We start from the raw sequence: 15659 nt of genomic DNA, 5'->3' as shown, positions 1-15659 counted from the left end.
CTGTAGAAACGTCATGCTAGGTTATCTGTTATCAATTTATTATATTAAACTGGATTAAGGGTTAGATGTTTCGCAACAATTAAAAAAATTAGAACAAAATATTAAGGCCTATTCTTGTGTGAATAACCTACAACTTTGTATTGGTTCAATAAGTCGCCTTAAACGTGTGTGTGTGTGTGTGTGTGTGTGTTAAATACTAAGCTGTTCCTTTTAATAATACATCGTATTGATAATACGATTAAAAAACATATGTGCCATGCAGTTCTATGTTGTACAGTATAATATCGTTTCGGACTAATACTAGTACATATATCATGATTTCTCATGATTGCATTTTAACAGTAATACTTTTGAGGGGTTGAAAGGGGCTGCTGGTCTTCCGTCCTGCTCACTTTTTGCGTCTGTTTTTTGTTGGGATTGTTATCGCCTATTTTTGTACTTTTCGTATGGAGTACTTTATGCAAAATAAGGAGATGTGGTATGATTGCCAATGAGACAGCTATCCACCAAGTTCAAATGAAGTGGATGTAAGCAATTATAGGCAACCGTACGGCCTTCAACAATGAGAAAAACCCATACCGTATGGTTATGGTCTGCTATTTCTTATTTACGTCTTTTTCTCCTAGAACTAAAATTTCGATTGCGACCTTGATTTCTTCTTACACGTTTCAACTACAATCACACTTTAATATATGATATATTGATATTATCACATTAATTTGATAAGTAAATACAGGGTGTTTCTTCTATTTTTCATCGGAATAAAATTTAGGTTGGGTATCCCATCGGAAAACATGGACTTGATTATCTGTTGAAATTGAGGACCGGGTAGGGTATGTGAATATGTGAACTCACAGGTTTTTCTAGTTTGCTGTTTGGTATATATTGACTGATAAGAATGAAATTGAGAATGGAAACGGGGAACGTGTCAAAGAAACAACAGCCCAACCAAAGAGCAGAAAACAGCCTAAGGCCACCAATGGGTCTTCAACACAGCGAGAAAATCCCACACCCGGAGGCGGGCTTCAGCTGGCCCCTAAACAATAATGTATACTAGATCAGCGAAAATGGACGTCACACTAAACTCCGAAAGATATAAATGAACCAAAATTTAAAAAAAACAACATACAAGGCAAACAAAGGCCAGAGGTTTCTAACTTTGGAGAGGGGCAGAAATACGTAGGGATAAAACATGTTTTGTGAGATCTCAACCGTCCCCGTACACTTCTAGACAATGTGGAATAAACAAACACACACCAATGAAGCTATCATGAGAATGAAAAATATATACCATTGTTATTTAAATATCGTTCTTCAAAGAAAAGTAAATGTATGCACAATAAACGCCCAGTTAGACTTTACAAATTCGATACGTCATAGATTTTGGACTTGATAGAAAAATTCTAGGTAAAGATCATTCCGTTTTCGTATTTTGATACACTAATAACAATACAGTTAATTTTAAACCTTATCAATGCGACATAATCTTATTATGTCTTTACATGGAAATTATCAAGGTTGTAGCTTTTGAAAGTCACACATTGTTTTGTGATTAGTTTTTTTTTTTATTTATCCTGAATGTAAAGTAATTTTGAAAAGGATTACATTTTTTGGGAAAGTCAATGTTTTTTTGGTCATGTTATACTTTTTTATTGAATTTGTCAAAATATATATTTTTATATTGATCTAGTTTTAAGGCAGCCTATACCATGGTAAAGTAATGGAAAGCTGCAGGTTATTAATTAGCAGTTCATTAGAATAAATGGATATCGGTAGATGTTTTCAAAACAAATAGAAATATTTAAGAAAACAAACTAAATAAAAACTGCATCTTTGATTTTTTTACGAAATTAGTCGCTTCTGAAAGTTTTCTTATAGAACCTTAAATCACAACTTAACATAATATTGTTAGAGTTTTCCTTCGAAATGTCATGCTTACTGTTTTTTAAAACTCCATAGTACAGTATTGCATCAAATTCTTTTCTAATATCATTCATGTATTGAATTTTTTTCCCAATAAGGAAAATAATCAAAACGATATAAATTCCAAATATTTGGGTATAACTAGTTTAAAAAGTAATACAAAAATACCGAACTCCAAGGTCAATTCAAAAAGAAAAGTCCATAAAAACTGACAAAATCGAACGTTAGACTTTATCAGACAATATAACGAATAGAAAACTACTGTCATATTCCTGACTTGGTACTGGCATTTTCCGAAGAAAATATTGGATTAAACCTGGTTTTAAAGCTAGAAAAACCTTCCTCTTGTATGACATTTGTTTATAGTTCCTTATATTGACATAATTTGGTGAGCAACCCAAACAGACATAATAGGTTAATGTGTTAATAATTGGGATCCAGCAGCCAAACTGTGTAAACATACATCACATATATACAACACAACAGACTAAAAAATCCAACAAACATAAAAAATAGGTCTAACAAATACGCTAACAAAAAAGGTAGTTGTAGTTGATAGCAAATTTGACAAAGACGCCGACAAAACAGTTTTTGAAGTTGATAGTAATTTTGACAACGACGATAGCAAAAACGTTTTTGTAGTTGATAGTACAAACAGTATATAGTATACACTTTCTCGATAAAGTACAAATCAAGTAAAATATAAATACAAGAGTAAACAAAATGAAAACAGCACTGTAAAAACCTGCTGCGTCCGAATCGCACCTCCGGACCCCTTCGCACCAGGAACGCCAAAAGCCACAAGTTCGATAGCTGGATATATAAATACCGAGTAATGTCAAGATTCAACAACCAAAAAGAACATAATAGCACAAAGACAAATAAAGGGAAACTGTAAAGTAAATAAAAAGATACACAACTTCAGCACCTAAAATCTATAACCAAAGATCATCTTGTATTATTTGTGAAGTAGACACTGAATATTTGTCTATTAGGTCTTGACAGTTTCCGATGAACTTTTTGAGAAAAATGACGAGACGTTCTTTAACAAAACGCTGTCTTATTATTTTTTATTCAGACACCGATGACGTTTTACAAAGTTTGAGTAGCAGCTGCAAGCTCTTGAATATCGTATGAGTTGAAAAATATAAACACCTGTAGGTCTCAAACTCTGTATAGTGGTAATATCGGAACTGCAACGTGACCCTTGGTGCAAGTCAATTGAATTGACATCGAATCTGTTTATGAGTTTGACAGGATTGGTAAGCAGGTATACAGACCTGAAATTTCAATCAAAGAGATGAAATCGTACACCAGATACAATTGGTTAGAAGGTATTCAGTCCTGGAAAATGGACAAAGGAGAAGAAACAACTTAAAAATTATGTTAATTACATGACTAACTTTTTTACATGTCTTTAAAGCATCGGTAATTTTAACTAACTGCTAATGTAAGACCGTCTCACAGGTATTTCAAATTCGTTCCACTGTAGATGTATACTACATGCGCATCTCAAATGTGAGTCAAACTCTTTAAGAAAACAAGCTTATAATTTAGTACGAAAGACGCGCGTTTCCTCTGCCGAAGACTCACCCGTGACGATTGAAAAACTACACTTGGATGGTCAATTTAGATACGAAATATCCAGCGATGCAAATTAACTCAACATTTCAATGAAAGAAATTTTGATAAAAAGCTGACATTTTCACAATGGAATTGTACTCGGACGAAGACTTTTGTTCAATTTCGCTGCCCTTTTCCAAAACCTGCAATTAAGAATGTTAACTTTATACTTCTCGAGCTTTGGTATTTTAACTCAATTTTAGATAAAACAGTCTCCTCATAATGACATTAGTAAATTTTAATTTTAATTTTAATTTTGATTTTAATTTTAATTTTAATTTTAATTTTAATTTTAATTTTAATTTTAATTTTAATTTTAATTTTAATTTTAATTTTAATTTTAATTTTATTAGTACACATTGTACAACACCAAAGACAAAGATAATAAAGCTTTAAAAATTAAACGGTGTCTTATTTCGTAAAACTTGTCGTAGTAATTCCTGACAGTTACCCACTACCGTGACAAATAAACTGGTTCTCGGATGACTACTACACGTTGTTCATAGCGTAGAGTTAAATACAAGCGGATTCCAGTTTACTTGACAAACAGTAATCAGGCTGAAAGTGAAAGTAGATGTGTAAATGAAAGTATCAAGTATCTTATCCACGTGTCGTTATGCTGGACTTTGCAATTGGATAATACAATAAGAACAGACCATGTAAGTTTATCGATTCACCAAGTTTGAAATCTTAAACCATTCATGATATGTGTGTAGTTACTTGTTAATTGTGTGTTCAGTTACACGTAAATGAGGGGCCTGATGGGTTATTTTCGTTCTTCGTGATCGGCGCATTTTCGCTATCGTGATCCGTTTTTCTACAGATTTTTTTTTTTTATACTTTCGTGATCCGTGATCATGGAAATTTATTTTCTGTGAATCGTGATTGACAAAAAAATCAAATCGTGATGAGACCCCCCCCCCCCCCACCCCCCCCCCCCCCCCCCCCCCCCCATCAGGCCCCTCGTAAATGACGACACATACTAATGTTTTACTTTGATAACAATGGAATGTAGTTTCCATTTTCGTAAGTTAATATCTTAAACATAAAAGGTTCACAAACAACTGACGAATTGCAGTCTCAACGATCATGTTTTTCTTTAGTTTTTTGCATTATAGCTACATATTGAACTTGTTAGATGTACACTTTCTAATGGTCATACGACTAATGATATAGATTACTGTAAATTCAGAAATTATTGCGTGCATTTATTATTGCGATTTTGTCATTTTAGACTTTAAATACTTTAAACATGCAAGTGACTGCCGGTGTTAGTAATATGAAACTAAAAACGATAGAAATATCCATATGGCATTGGAAAAAAACAGATAGAAATACAACACCGTGTTCCAAAGAACAAAAGACGAGTAAAAAACCAAACTTTCAACACAGAAAACTGCAGATTGAGCAACACGAACCCCTCAAAACCCTTGATGAATTTAGAAACTCGCCGTGGTTAAAGTCTCGTGTCATATAAATACCATGATAAGTCACACTTATTTGAAAGATAAACAAAGGACGGAAACAAATTGATATATCCTTATTTATGAGGGTCTGGATGGGGTTTATAGAATACAAAATAATGGCCAAAAGAAAGAAAGAAAAGAGAATAGTTGGTGTACTAAAAAAAATAGAATAGATATAAATCGCCAAAAACATTAAAGATTACAAAACCGAAGACCTCCAGACCATCAGTTATTTAACCATTTGAATAAATAGGATAAGGGTAAATGTTCCCATATACAATGTTGCTCATTCTTGTATGAATTAAGTTAATTGTTATTGCACATTCCATACACAACATATTAACAAACTTTTTACTTGTATGATTCTTTATCTAAATGTGAAACTAGTAATGGAAAATTAAAAGAAAAAAATCCTCCTAATTCCTCCTCTGTATTTTTGTCATGCATATTGATATTTCACTTTTGTAGGATATATAAAGATTGGTTTATACCTAATTTTATATTATACATCACACTGTGGAGTATGATATATTTTTGTTTGTTTTCCCATACACATTTACATCTTCCTCGTACATAGCTCTTATCCCTTGTCCTGGTTTTGCTTCGCTTTTGGTTCGTTTTTGGTTTTTCTAGCTCTTCAACATTTTTATTGGTTTTTTAACCTTCAAATACTTTGACCTAGAGCAAAGAGACATTAATTGTGCAGTAAAATTGGTACTGGTAATGTTATTGAAGTAGGCATTGTTACACATCAATCTGGAGTTTACTTAAAGGAGTTGGTTCACTTTATCAAAGCTATATAGTCCCTATTTGAAGAGGCCCCACACACTTCCGTTATAGATACAAATTCTACTCAGTACAGATTAGTTGCAATAATTCAGGTACTATGTATACAACCTTGGCTTTCAGTGAGATTTGGATTTGATCGTTCCTGAAAATCGTGTAGAACCCTCTCAGTTGATAAAGTGTTATTGTCATAGATTTACATACAACAGAATAAACAAAAAACAATGAGATTTAAGTTACATCAAAATTTTAAAGAGGAGCACGAAAACTCACTTCAATTCAGAGCAATGAGAGATTCAAAACCTAATGAATTTAAAATCTTCAATAACATACAATAAAACGTTGCAAAGCCATGAAAGCTGTGTTCTAATTTTTCATTTTAAACAATCAAATATGTGGTCATGAAACAAAAACGTCAAGACTGGTTAACACAATCATAAATGGGGAAACAATACCAGAGAAGTACGCACAATCAAGTCATAGTTAATTGTAAATTTTATGGAACAACTGAATTCTATTCAGAAATGAGCTGCGTCGGATAGAAATCGACCTTGTGCAAATTAATATCAATACATCTGTTAACCTATCTCGGGATGAAATCTCTACGGAAAGTCTGTAACTGTTTGAAAATTGAGTTGTTATAAGAACCCTACAAAACAGACTGACATTTATCTTTTATTTCGTATTTGAATGTTCCATAATTAATCAAAGTCGTATACATGTACAGGTATATGTGCACTTGCATAAGGTCGATTTCTATCCGACGCAGCTCAAATACTCTAACAATGACTAAATTACAGTAACTTTAGGAATATGTCTTTGTGTAAGTAATACTTGACGATGTACATTTGATTTACATATAGAAAAATTGGCAAAATATTTTAGTTTGTTACATTTTTTCTTCTTATTCAAATCTGACAATGTTACCTATTATGTCTGTTTGTTTTGCTCACACAATATTGTCAATATAATGGAATGCTATGCGACTGTCATACAAGTGAGAGGTTTAGCTAGCTATAAAACCAGGTTTAATCCCCCATTTTTTTCCCATTCGTTTGATTTGTTTGAGTTTTTGATTTTGCCATTTGATAAAGGACTTTCCGTTTTGAATTTTCCTTGGAGTTCGGTATTTTTGCTATTTTAATTTTTACTGAGAATATGTTGAAAAAAAAATTTGTTTTATCATTTCAGGTTACCAGTATGATTGTCATATTGTTTTACTTGTATATAATTTTCACGAAAAGATTCGATAAATCATCAGAACCAAGATCTAGTAAATATAAACTAAAACTTCCCAAAACACCGCACCTGACTTTGTATGAAAAGGACATAAAAAATCGCCAAATATTTATAATTGGGGATGTCCATGGATGCCTCGAGGAACTCGAAGATCTCTTAATTCTAGCACACCATGAGACTGACAGAATTCTTCCAATATTCGTTGGTGATATTGCTAACAAAGGACCACATAGTGTGAAAACAGTAAGAAAAGTTCGAGAACTGAATGCGTATGCCGTAAGGGGCAATCATGAAGAAATTGCTCTCGTGCATTATCTGAAATGGCGGAATGGGGATGTTGTTACACCTGAGAAGTGTAGTTGGACCACAGAACTAAATGAAGACGAAGTAAATTTCTTACAAGAGTTACCATACACTATAGATATCCCTTCTAAAAATGTATTAATTGTACATGGCGGAATAGTACCAGGAGTGTCTTTGGAAAACCAGAATTTAACTCATTTTATTTCAATGAGGAGTTTACAAATAAGTGGTGAAAAACTAATCGCATCACCCAGAATATTTTTAGGCGAACCCTGGGCCTCTTTGTGGTCTGGACCACGACACGTGTATTTTGGGCATGATGCAGCACGTTGTCTGCAAGAGTATCCGTATGCTACTGGACTGGATACACGCTGTTTATACGGAGGTTTTATTTCTGGCATATTTTTAGACAGTAAGAAGATCCTACAAATTAGAGCTAAACGAGTTTATCAAAAACCTAAAATAAAGACTGAGTAGTCATATCAAAATATCAAAGAAGTTAACTTTTCAGAATGCCAACTTTTCTAGATTGTTGTGATTACATTTTGATTCATTCATAAGTTTTGCTGAGCAGCGTATACATTTTAAAAGAGTATTTTAAAGCAACATAATCGCTTGCCGCCGCTCAAAACTTAGTTCACGGATATACCTATTTCTATGTTGTTGTTTTGAATTTCATTGTAATGTATAGTACTTATTTTCATTACCTCTATTCACTTTTCCATGTTTGAATATGTAGGTTTCGTTGATGTTCCCTTAAAATGCACCTGCACTTCTGCCAAATATTCTGAGTGTTTAAATAACTGATTTATTTTTAACAACGTTATGCATCAAGCAATATTTTAGTTTTTCTCATACTTATATCTTAAAGTTCATAAAACAAAAACGGTGGCTAAATTATTTTTATAAATGGCTCCACATTATGTGACCTTGTGGTATTAACTATTGGAACCAATTAGCAAAAACGTAAATTGAAGTATCAGTTATAATATGTGGAGCAGGATCTGCGTACCCTTCCGGAGCTCTAGAGATCATCCCCGATTTTTGGTGAGGTTCGTGTTGCTCAATCTTTAGTTTTCGATGTTCTGTTTTGTTGTATTTGTATCTTTTGCTAGTTTGTTTTTGCCATGGCTTTGTCAAAAATGAAAACAAGATTGTTCGCCACACCACACAACGAAGGACAACAAAATGCATTACAATATGTATTTGTAGTTTTTGTATTAATTGCCAAGTAATAATTTATACAAATAAAAACAAGTTCCTTTCTTTGAAAAAAGAAAAGCAATACGTGAACCCAAGACCGCTGACTGGTCACCAAAAATTGTTGCTACATTTTTGTTTGCTTTTGAATTGAAATAATTGTCTGTGAATAGAATAAGATAATTATGATGTTAAAACACCTTTATCAAAAATATGTAATTTTGTGTAGATTTCTGGCACAAGTCAGTTGAAAGCAATGGTGGATAGTTGTGAATAGAAAAGTTTATATATACAGCTACTATCTGGAGATAAATTTTAAGGCTCGACTATTTAATTTATTACTTGGGAGTGCACATCATTTTTTTCATAATCCTATTGCAAATCCCAGTTTCTGCAAACCGGATGTCTAATGCAAATTGCACAAATCAATCGCAATAAATTTAAGCACTTTGTTTGCTTTATAATCTGTATGCATTTATTTTATCTATCATATCTTCATATTTTGTTTCCTGGATGCCTTCAATTATTCTTAACTCGTTATTAAAGCTGTCTGTACATATGGTAGATGTTGTATAGATAAATTTAAAGTCCAATTTCCATGTGAAGTGAAACCCTGTGGCATGCAACTTATAAGAAGGTTTCGTATATTTTTCTAGAGAGTAACACACCAGCTTCATTGGGACCTCTTATATAGAGACTCATAAAACATCACAAATTTTAAGGATTTCCGGATTTTACTTAAATCAATCCAAATATTCTACAGGAAAACTTGGTTTTGAAGAATATCTTATTTTCAGAAGTTTTATGAATACCTGAACATACTCTCAAACGAAACAATTTATATAAAAAAGATATATAGATATAAAAAGATATTAGGATTTAAATGTTATACACCAGACGCGAGTTAAGTCTACAAAGAATCATCAGTGACGCTCGAATAAAAGAAGTTTAAAAGGCCAAACAAAGTATGATGTTGAAAAGAATTCAGGACCAAAAATTTCGAAACAAAGGTTTTGCCGAATACATCTAAGATAATCTATTCCTAGGGTAGAAAATCCTTAGCATTTCGAAAATGTCAAAGGTTATAATAGGACAGTGACTCAAAAAAGAAAAGATAAAAGAAACAGCTAGAGGTCAGAATACGGTAAGGAATGATGACCGAGTTTGAAAGTCACATGTCAAGCTCTTACTGCCGTGTCCTGAATTTAGATAAGAAAAGCGAAAATTCACATTCGCGAGTGAAATTAATATTTATGCATGCACGTTGTATTTTTGCGCAAGAAATAGTAAATAGAAAGCATACGCACTGATACTCTGGATAAGAATAAGCATTTGCGTCATCACATATATTAATCTAATAGTTGAATTCGGATGTCAAACTACCTACCTCAAGTGTTTTGACTCCGGATTCATTGTCATTCAATCCGGAATTTGTGTGAAGGCAAACCGATAGTGTGCTTGTGAACAGGGTGATATATAATGTGAATGAACCAAGACGTGTAGGATAGCTGGTCAACACAATTAATAAACTTTTCAAAATCGTACCATAGTGCAAACTGTTAAAACAAACAAACAAAAAGAGTATTGAAATTGTATAATTAACATACATTCCTATTCATGATTTTTTTCCAAAAAGTTAGAATATAATACCAATAAACACAAACGTCAAGTATTTACGGATGGACATTTTATTTATCAAATCAATCTCTTCTTGAAGTCTAACATTCTACTATATTAATATATTGCTTATATACAAAATATAAAGAGAGACTTATAAATCCATACTAAAACAGTATGAAATGATTAACATAGTAATTAAATTTTGTTATGATTATTGTAAAATATTAATTACGTATTTTTGTGAGATGCAAAAATTTAAAATCCTTGTGAATTGAAACCATGCAAGTATTTTTTCAATTAATCTTAATTTTCTTCATGCTTTCCGACATTTTCCCATGCTATGATTGAAATACAAATTATCAAATGATAAACGTTCAGAAATAATCAGTTTGTCCTGGAACATTATATATCAATAAACTGTTCCCAGGTTTATTGTCACAATGCACAACAGCACGCTGTATTAAATACTACACACGCAACGCGTACAGGGACCGTCTCAAAGCATGAATTATATAATTGCCTTATCATTATACTTGATATTTAATAAACATTCGCATTATTTAAAAGACATTTGTTTTGTCAAAAGGCAAATAGGTTCTAACATATAAATGATTTTTTGACTGCAATCTAGTCATTATTGTTTTACTATCCAATCTACAAATGAACTTTGATTGTTGAAATATACAAAGATCCATAGAGGGGACCGTATCAAAGACATAGATAACTACCTGTATAAATGATCGAAAATTTTCGAGACGTTCCGAGAATCTTGATTCTGATGATATGGAATGGCCCATAGACACTTTAAAAACTCGCCAATATATAAGCGAAAATTCATCAAAGATACCAGGAACATAAGTTTGTACGCCAGACGCGCGTTTCGTCTCCAAAAGACTCATCAGTGACGCTAGAATAAAAAAAGTTAAAAAGCCGAAACAATTACGAAATTGAAGAGCATTGAGGACCAAATATTCCGAAAGGTTTTGCAAAATACAGCTAAGGTAAACTATTCCTGGGGTAAAAAATCTGTATTATGTCGAATAATTCGAAGTTCTGTAAACGGTTAACTTAATAATATTACCATATCAATTATAATTCATGTCAACACAGCAGTACTGACTACTGGGCTGGTGATAGACTCGCTGATACAAGTGGGTTATTATGCTAGCTATAAAACCAGGTTTAACCCACCCAAGTTCTTTGGAAATTGCCTGTACCAAGTCAGGAATAGGGCAGTTGTTTTTCCATTTGTTCCGTTGGTTGATTTAGTCTAACGTTTGATTTTGTCCGATTTTGTGGACTTCCCCTTTTTAAATTTACATTGGACTTCGGTATTTAGTTAATACTGTTGTTCATTTCAAAGTGATAGAAGCAATTTTCTAAAATGAAAACTTTTCTGTCTCGAATTTTTCGGTTTGCCTCGGATTTATTATTTATTTTTAAAACTTGTTAATTTGAAGTTAAATTGTATAAACTCTTTAAGCGTTTGTCGGATGTATGTACGGCTTTGTGTTCAGAGAATCATACGATTGAACAAAAGTCTATCCATAAATATAAAAATAAGAGATAGCTATTAAATGCATACCAAAAGTTCAAGACTTGAACAATTACAGGTCACCGTAAGCAACAATAATGTGTATGTTCATCATTACTTTTTCGTTTGTCCAAAATACACTGCATGTAGAGAAACTTTACTCAATAATCTTAATTGGCTTTCCGAAAACATCGTTTTAAATACAAAACTGTTAATTTGCAGATTCTTGGAACTTTCGAATGAACAAAATATCTGAATTTTCAAAAATGTTTAAAATTTCATCAACAGGTCAAGCATATTTCTTGTACCTTGATCAAACGTTATTGATACTGACACGGACCATCATCCTCATCGACGCCATCATCAACACACAAGTCATCATCACAGAATTATATGACTTCTCAATCTTGCTTTAATTTAGCAAATAAAATATGTTTAAACTAAACTTAATTAAAACCCATATTGTATAGTATGCTATAAAATGCCCTGTGAAAATAGGTGAAACAGTTTTAAGAGAAAACCAACGGCATGAGTAACTGGGTATCAATAAATGAAAAAAATATAATATGACAACCAACGGCAACCACTGAATCGAGGTCTATTGTCTTGGGACGTTCACATAATCAATTAGAGGCGGATAAACAAGTTTGTAAGCAGTCTTCGCTCCCTAAACTAGAATGGTGATATAACAACACTATATAAGAACAAACAGAAAAACATTCGTTTTGACAGGGTATGGCTCTTCATATCGGTACCAAGCACAAAAACAAATAACATACACCCAAAAGACACATAATACTGATCTAAGTACACCAACTAATTATACTACGGTAAGATAAGAACTTTGTATCTTCACTCGTCATATGTATAATAATAATAATACACAAACTCTTTTGAGTTTTAATCTGAATATATAAAACATATAACGAACATTAAAACGATTGCATTAGCGAAACAACACATCTAAAGTCATCAATGTACTATATAGACTGATAGACCATTACTTTGTTATACAATCTTGTCGTTTTTTTAGCTCGTGTATGTCGACTAAAATACTGTACTTGTACTAACTATATCAGAAAAAAAAAATATTGGAAATATAACGCTGGGCTTAAATAAACTCATCATAGATACCAGGATTTTAATTTTGTACGCCAGATGCGCGTTTAGTCTACAAAAGATTCGTCAGTGACGCCCGAATAAAAAATAGAAAAAAGTCCAAATAAAGTACGAAGTTAAAAGCATTGAGGACCCAAATTTCCGAAAATGTTCTCCAAATAAAGCTAAGGTAACTTATACCTGGGATAAAAAATCCTTAATAGTTTCGAAATAAAAATCAGTTTTGTAAACAGTTAATTTATGAGTATGACCATACTAATGATCATTCATGTCATCGCTGAAGTGCTGACTACTTGGATGGAGATTTCCAGACTTACACCACACATTTTGTCAAAATCAGCAAAGAAACATCGCTAATGAATTATTCACTTTCAAGTGAATAATTCGACCTCATTAAATCGGTATTCATGTGAACTTTAAGTGAACCCCTTAGCTAGAGATAGGTTACGCATGAACTAGGCGTGTTCAGCTACTAAAAAGAAAAGAATGTCAACATTGGAAGTGAAGCAAGGGTAAACCATTTGATTGACTAATTCGATCTACAAAAACTCATTCTTAGACAGGTTAAAACGATTGTTAACATATTTGTTAAGCCTATAATATGAAATCAAACAGACCTTGAAAAACCCAATTGCACGAGTTCGTATCTATTTATATATATGTTTATGTTTATATAGGATTATATGACCGTCTTCAGTCTTCGGAGGTCACTTCGATGGTTAATTAGATGGCGTCTAGACTAAAATACACTCGAAATGCTGATACATATTATCAAGTCTATGCATCGTTATTTGTTATTTTAGACTTTTTATTATGGATTCACGTTTTAGTTTGTTATAAATCAAATATGAGAATTTGAGTCAAATCAGTGAACATGAATTTGATACCTAAATCCCCTTTAAAACAAATGAATGAAAACTGTATTTTATATTGAACCCATATGTAAAAAAATATTATTATTTAAAAAGGAATATTTCGCACTTGCATAATATATATTCCAGTGAAAAAAAAATGATTGAATTTGTTTTATCAGTAATACACATCTTTTAGTTTTCTAGTTTTAGAAGAAACGTAAACCCTTTTAGCCTTTACATGTATCATCTTTTGACTATCAAGAAATATGCCTGTCAAACAGTTACCATACACACATCCCGTGTCAAGTCCAATGGCGTAGGAATATTGCTGCAGTTTTCGTGCAGCGTCATGTCCAAAATATACATGTTCTGGGCCTTGCTACAGTGATGCCCATGGTTTACCTATAAGCCGACTGTCAGACGCTTTTAAGGTGACACCGTGTTTATATAAGGTTTTCATAGCTGTGCAATTTTGAATATCCTGTTCTTTTAACGATTTTCCTGGAACTAAACCTGCATGGACAATAATTGCATTCTTATAAGGGATATGTATAGTATATGGAAGCTCCTGTAAGAACCGGATGTCATCTGCGACAAGTTCTGTTATCCATTTATATTTATTAGGTACAATATAGTTCTCATGCTCCTGTCGAAAATGATATTGTTTGATCACATTCTCCTCATGATTACCTTTGACAGAGTAAGCATTCTCTGCATGAATATGTCTGACTGTTGACAAGTTATGTGGTCCTTTGTTTGTGAAATCACCCACAAATATTGGCAGAAGAGTTTTACCATTCAAATCTGTTTTTGCTAGGCGTAAAAGTTCATTAAGTTCCTCGAGACATCCATGAACATCACCAATAATAAATATTTCACGATCTTTAATATCTTCATTTGTGAGTACACGATGAGGAGTTTTAGATAGCATGATATTTTGTTTAATGGTCCGTTTATGTCTTTAATTTTGTCGAAAAGCGCTGAATATATACAGTATAATAAGGTCGCCATTTTGGACATCTAAAAAAAGGAAAAATGTAAAGTTGCAGTAAAATGTATTTCCGTATTGTCTCGCTGATACCACCTTTTAAATGAAAAAAGGGGGACAGATGTCAACAAGGGAACATTAAAAACCCATAAGGCAAAGATAAACTGACAACACCATAACAAAATTAGAAACGCAAGACGAAAAAAACATTTACAAGTCAATAAAAATCTCCATGCGAAACTAAAGACTAAGCCAAAAAAACTTAAGTGATCTCATATTCTCCGGAAGAGTGCTGAACCTGCCTGCTCCACTAGTGACACCCTTATGTTGTTCGTGGTAAGTACGATTTCGGTCCATGTTCCTATTACCTGATTTGATTCCAGTCTTTGATTTAAATGCAAAGGGAAACAACTCTTGGGTAAGCCAAAATTGTAGTCCTGTCTATACAGGGTAAATGGAACGATGAAAATGTCTTTTTCGAGATAAATTTTACCACGTAAGTCAAAGTTCATGTTACATTATTGTTTTCGAATATTAGATTATGCAATGCAAAATTCATAAAGGTTGACGCACATCAATATGTGCTACAGAGATAGTGATACATTTGGTTGGAAAGCCAATGACCATGAAAAATGTAATACGGAATTGACCTTATCAAAATTTGCACAGAAGTTAGAACAAATGTCAAAAATAAGTATATAGATAATTTTTATTATGTAAAATATCAGTGTGAAATGAACAATGAAACTTACTTTTCAAACCGGGACCTATTATTTTTCACCAAATCTTCTATTCTTATTTAATATGAATTTCGGTAAGTGGATAGACCTTCAATTGTTCTGTAAACAATTGGTTTTTATTTTTTGTTTGTTTTTGTTTGTTTTTGTTTTTTTACATTTGTTGTATCGAATTCTTTAAACTGATTTTGGTTGTTTTGTATTGTCTCTTCAGCTATGTTGTTTTTCTTTTACTCTCTGAATCTGTGGCTGGTATTTTGTTTAATT

At 32.5% G+C, this 15659-nt stretch overlaps 1 protein-coding gene and 1 long non-coding RNA gene across 2 annotated transcripts; one reads left to right on the top strand and one right to left on the bottom strand.

Annotated features, from left to right (window-relative positions):
• The first annotated feature begins 4026 nt into the window (after window positions 1–4026).
• LOC127712290 (uncharacterized) lies at window positions 4027–8990 on the top strand. Its single transcript, XR_007987019.1, has 2 exons — window positions 4027–4205; window positions 6990–8990. It is a non-coding gene; the product is annotated as an uncharacterized LOC127712290 (long non-coding RNA).
• A 4637-nt stretch (window positions 8991–13627) lies between these two features.
• On the bottom strand, window positions 13628–14619 carry LOC127712282 (bis(5'-nucleosyl)-tetraphosphatase PrpE [asymmetrical]-like). The gene is given in 1 exon segment (XM_052218667.1): window positions 13628–14619. A coding segment is annotated over 1 exon segment (756 nt). The 5' UTR covers window positions 14599–14619; the 3' UTR covers window positions 13628–13842.
• Window positions 14620–15659: the final 1040 nt, after the last annotated feature.

Source organism: Mytilus californianus, unplaced genomic scaffold (genome assembly GCF_021869535.1).
Source record: "Mytilus californianus isolate M0D057914Y unplaced genomic scaffold, xbMytCali1.0.p SCAF_8, whole genome shotgun sequence".
Taxonomy (NCBI): domain Eukaryota; kingdom Metazoa; phylum Mollusca; class Bivalvia; order Mytilida; family Mytilidae; genus Mytilus; species Mytilus californianus.
This window is presented reverse-complemented; position numbering and strand designations above follow the sequence as displayed.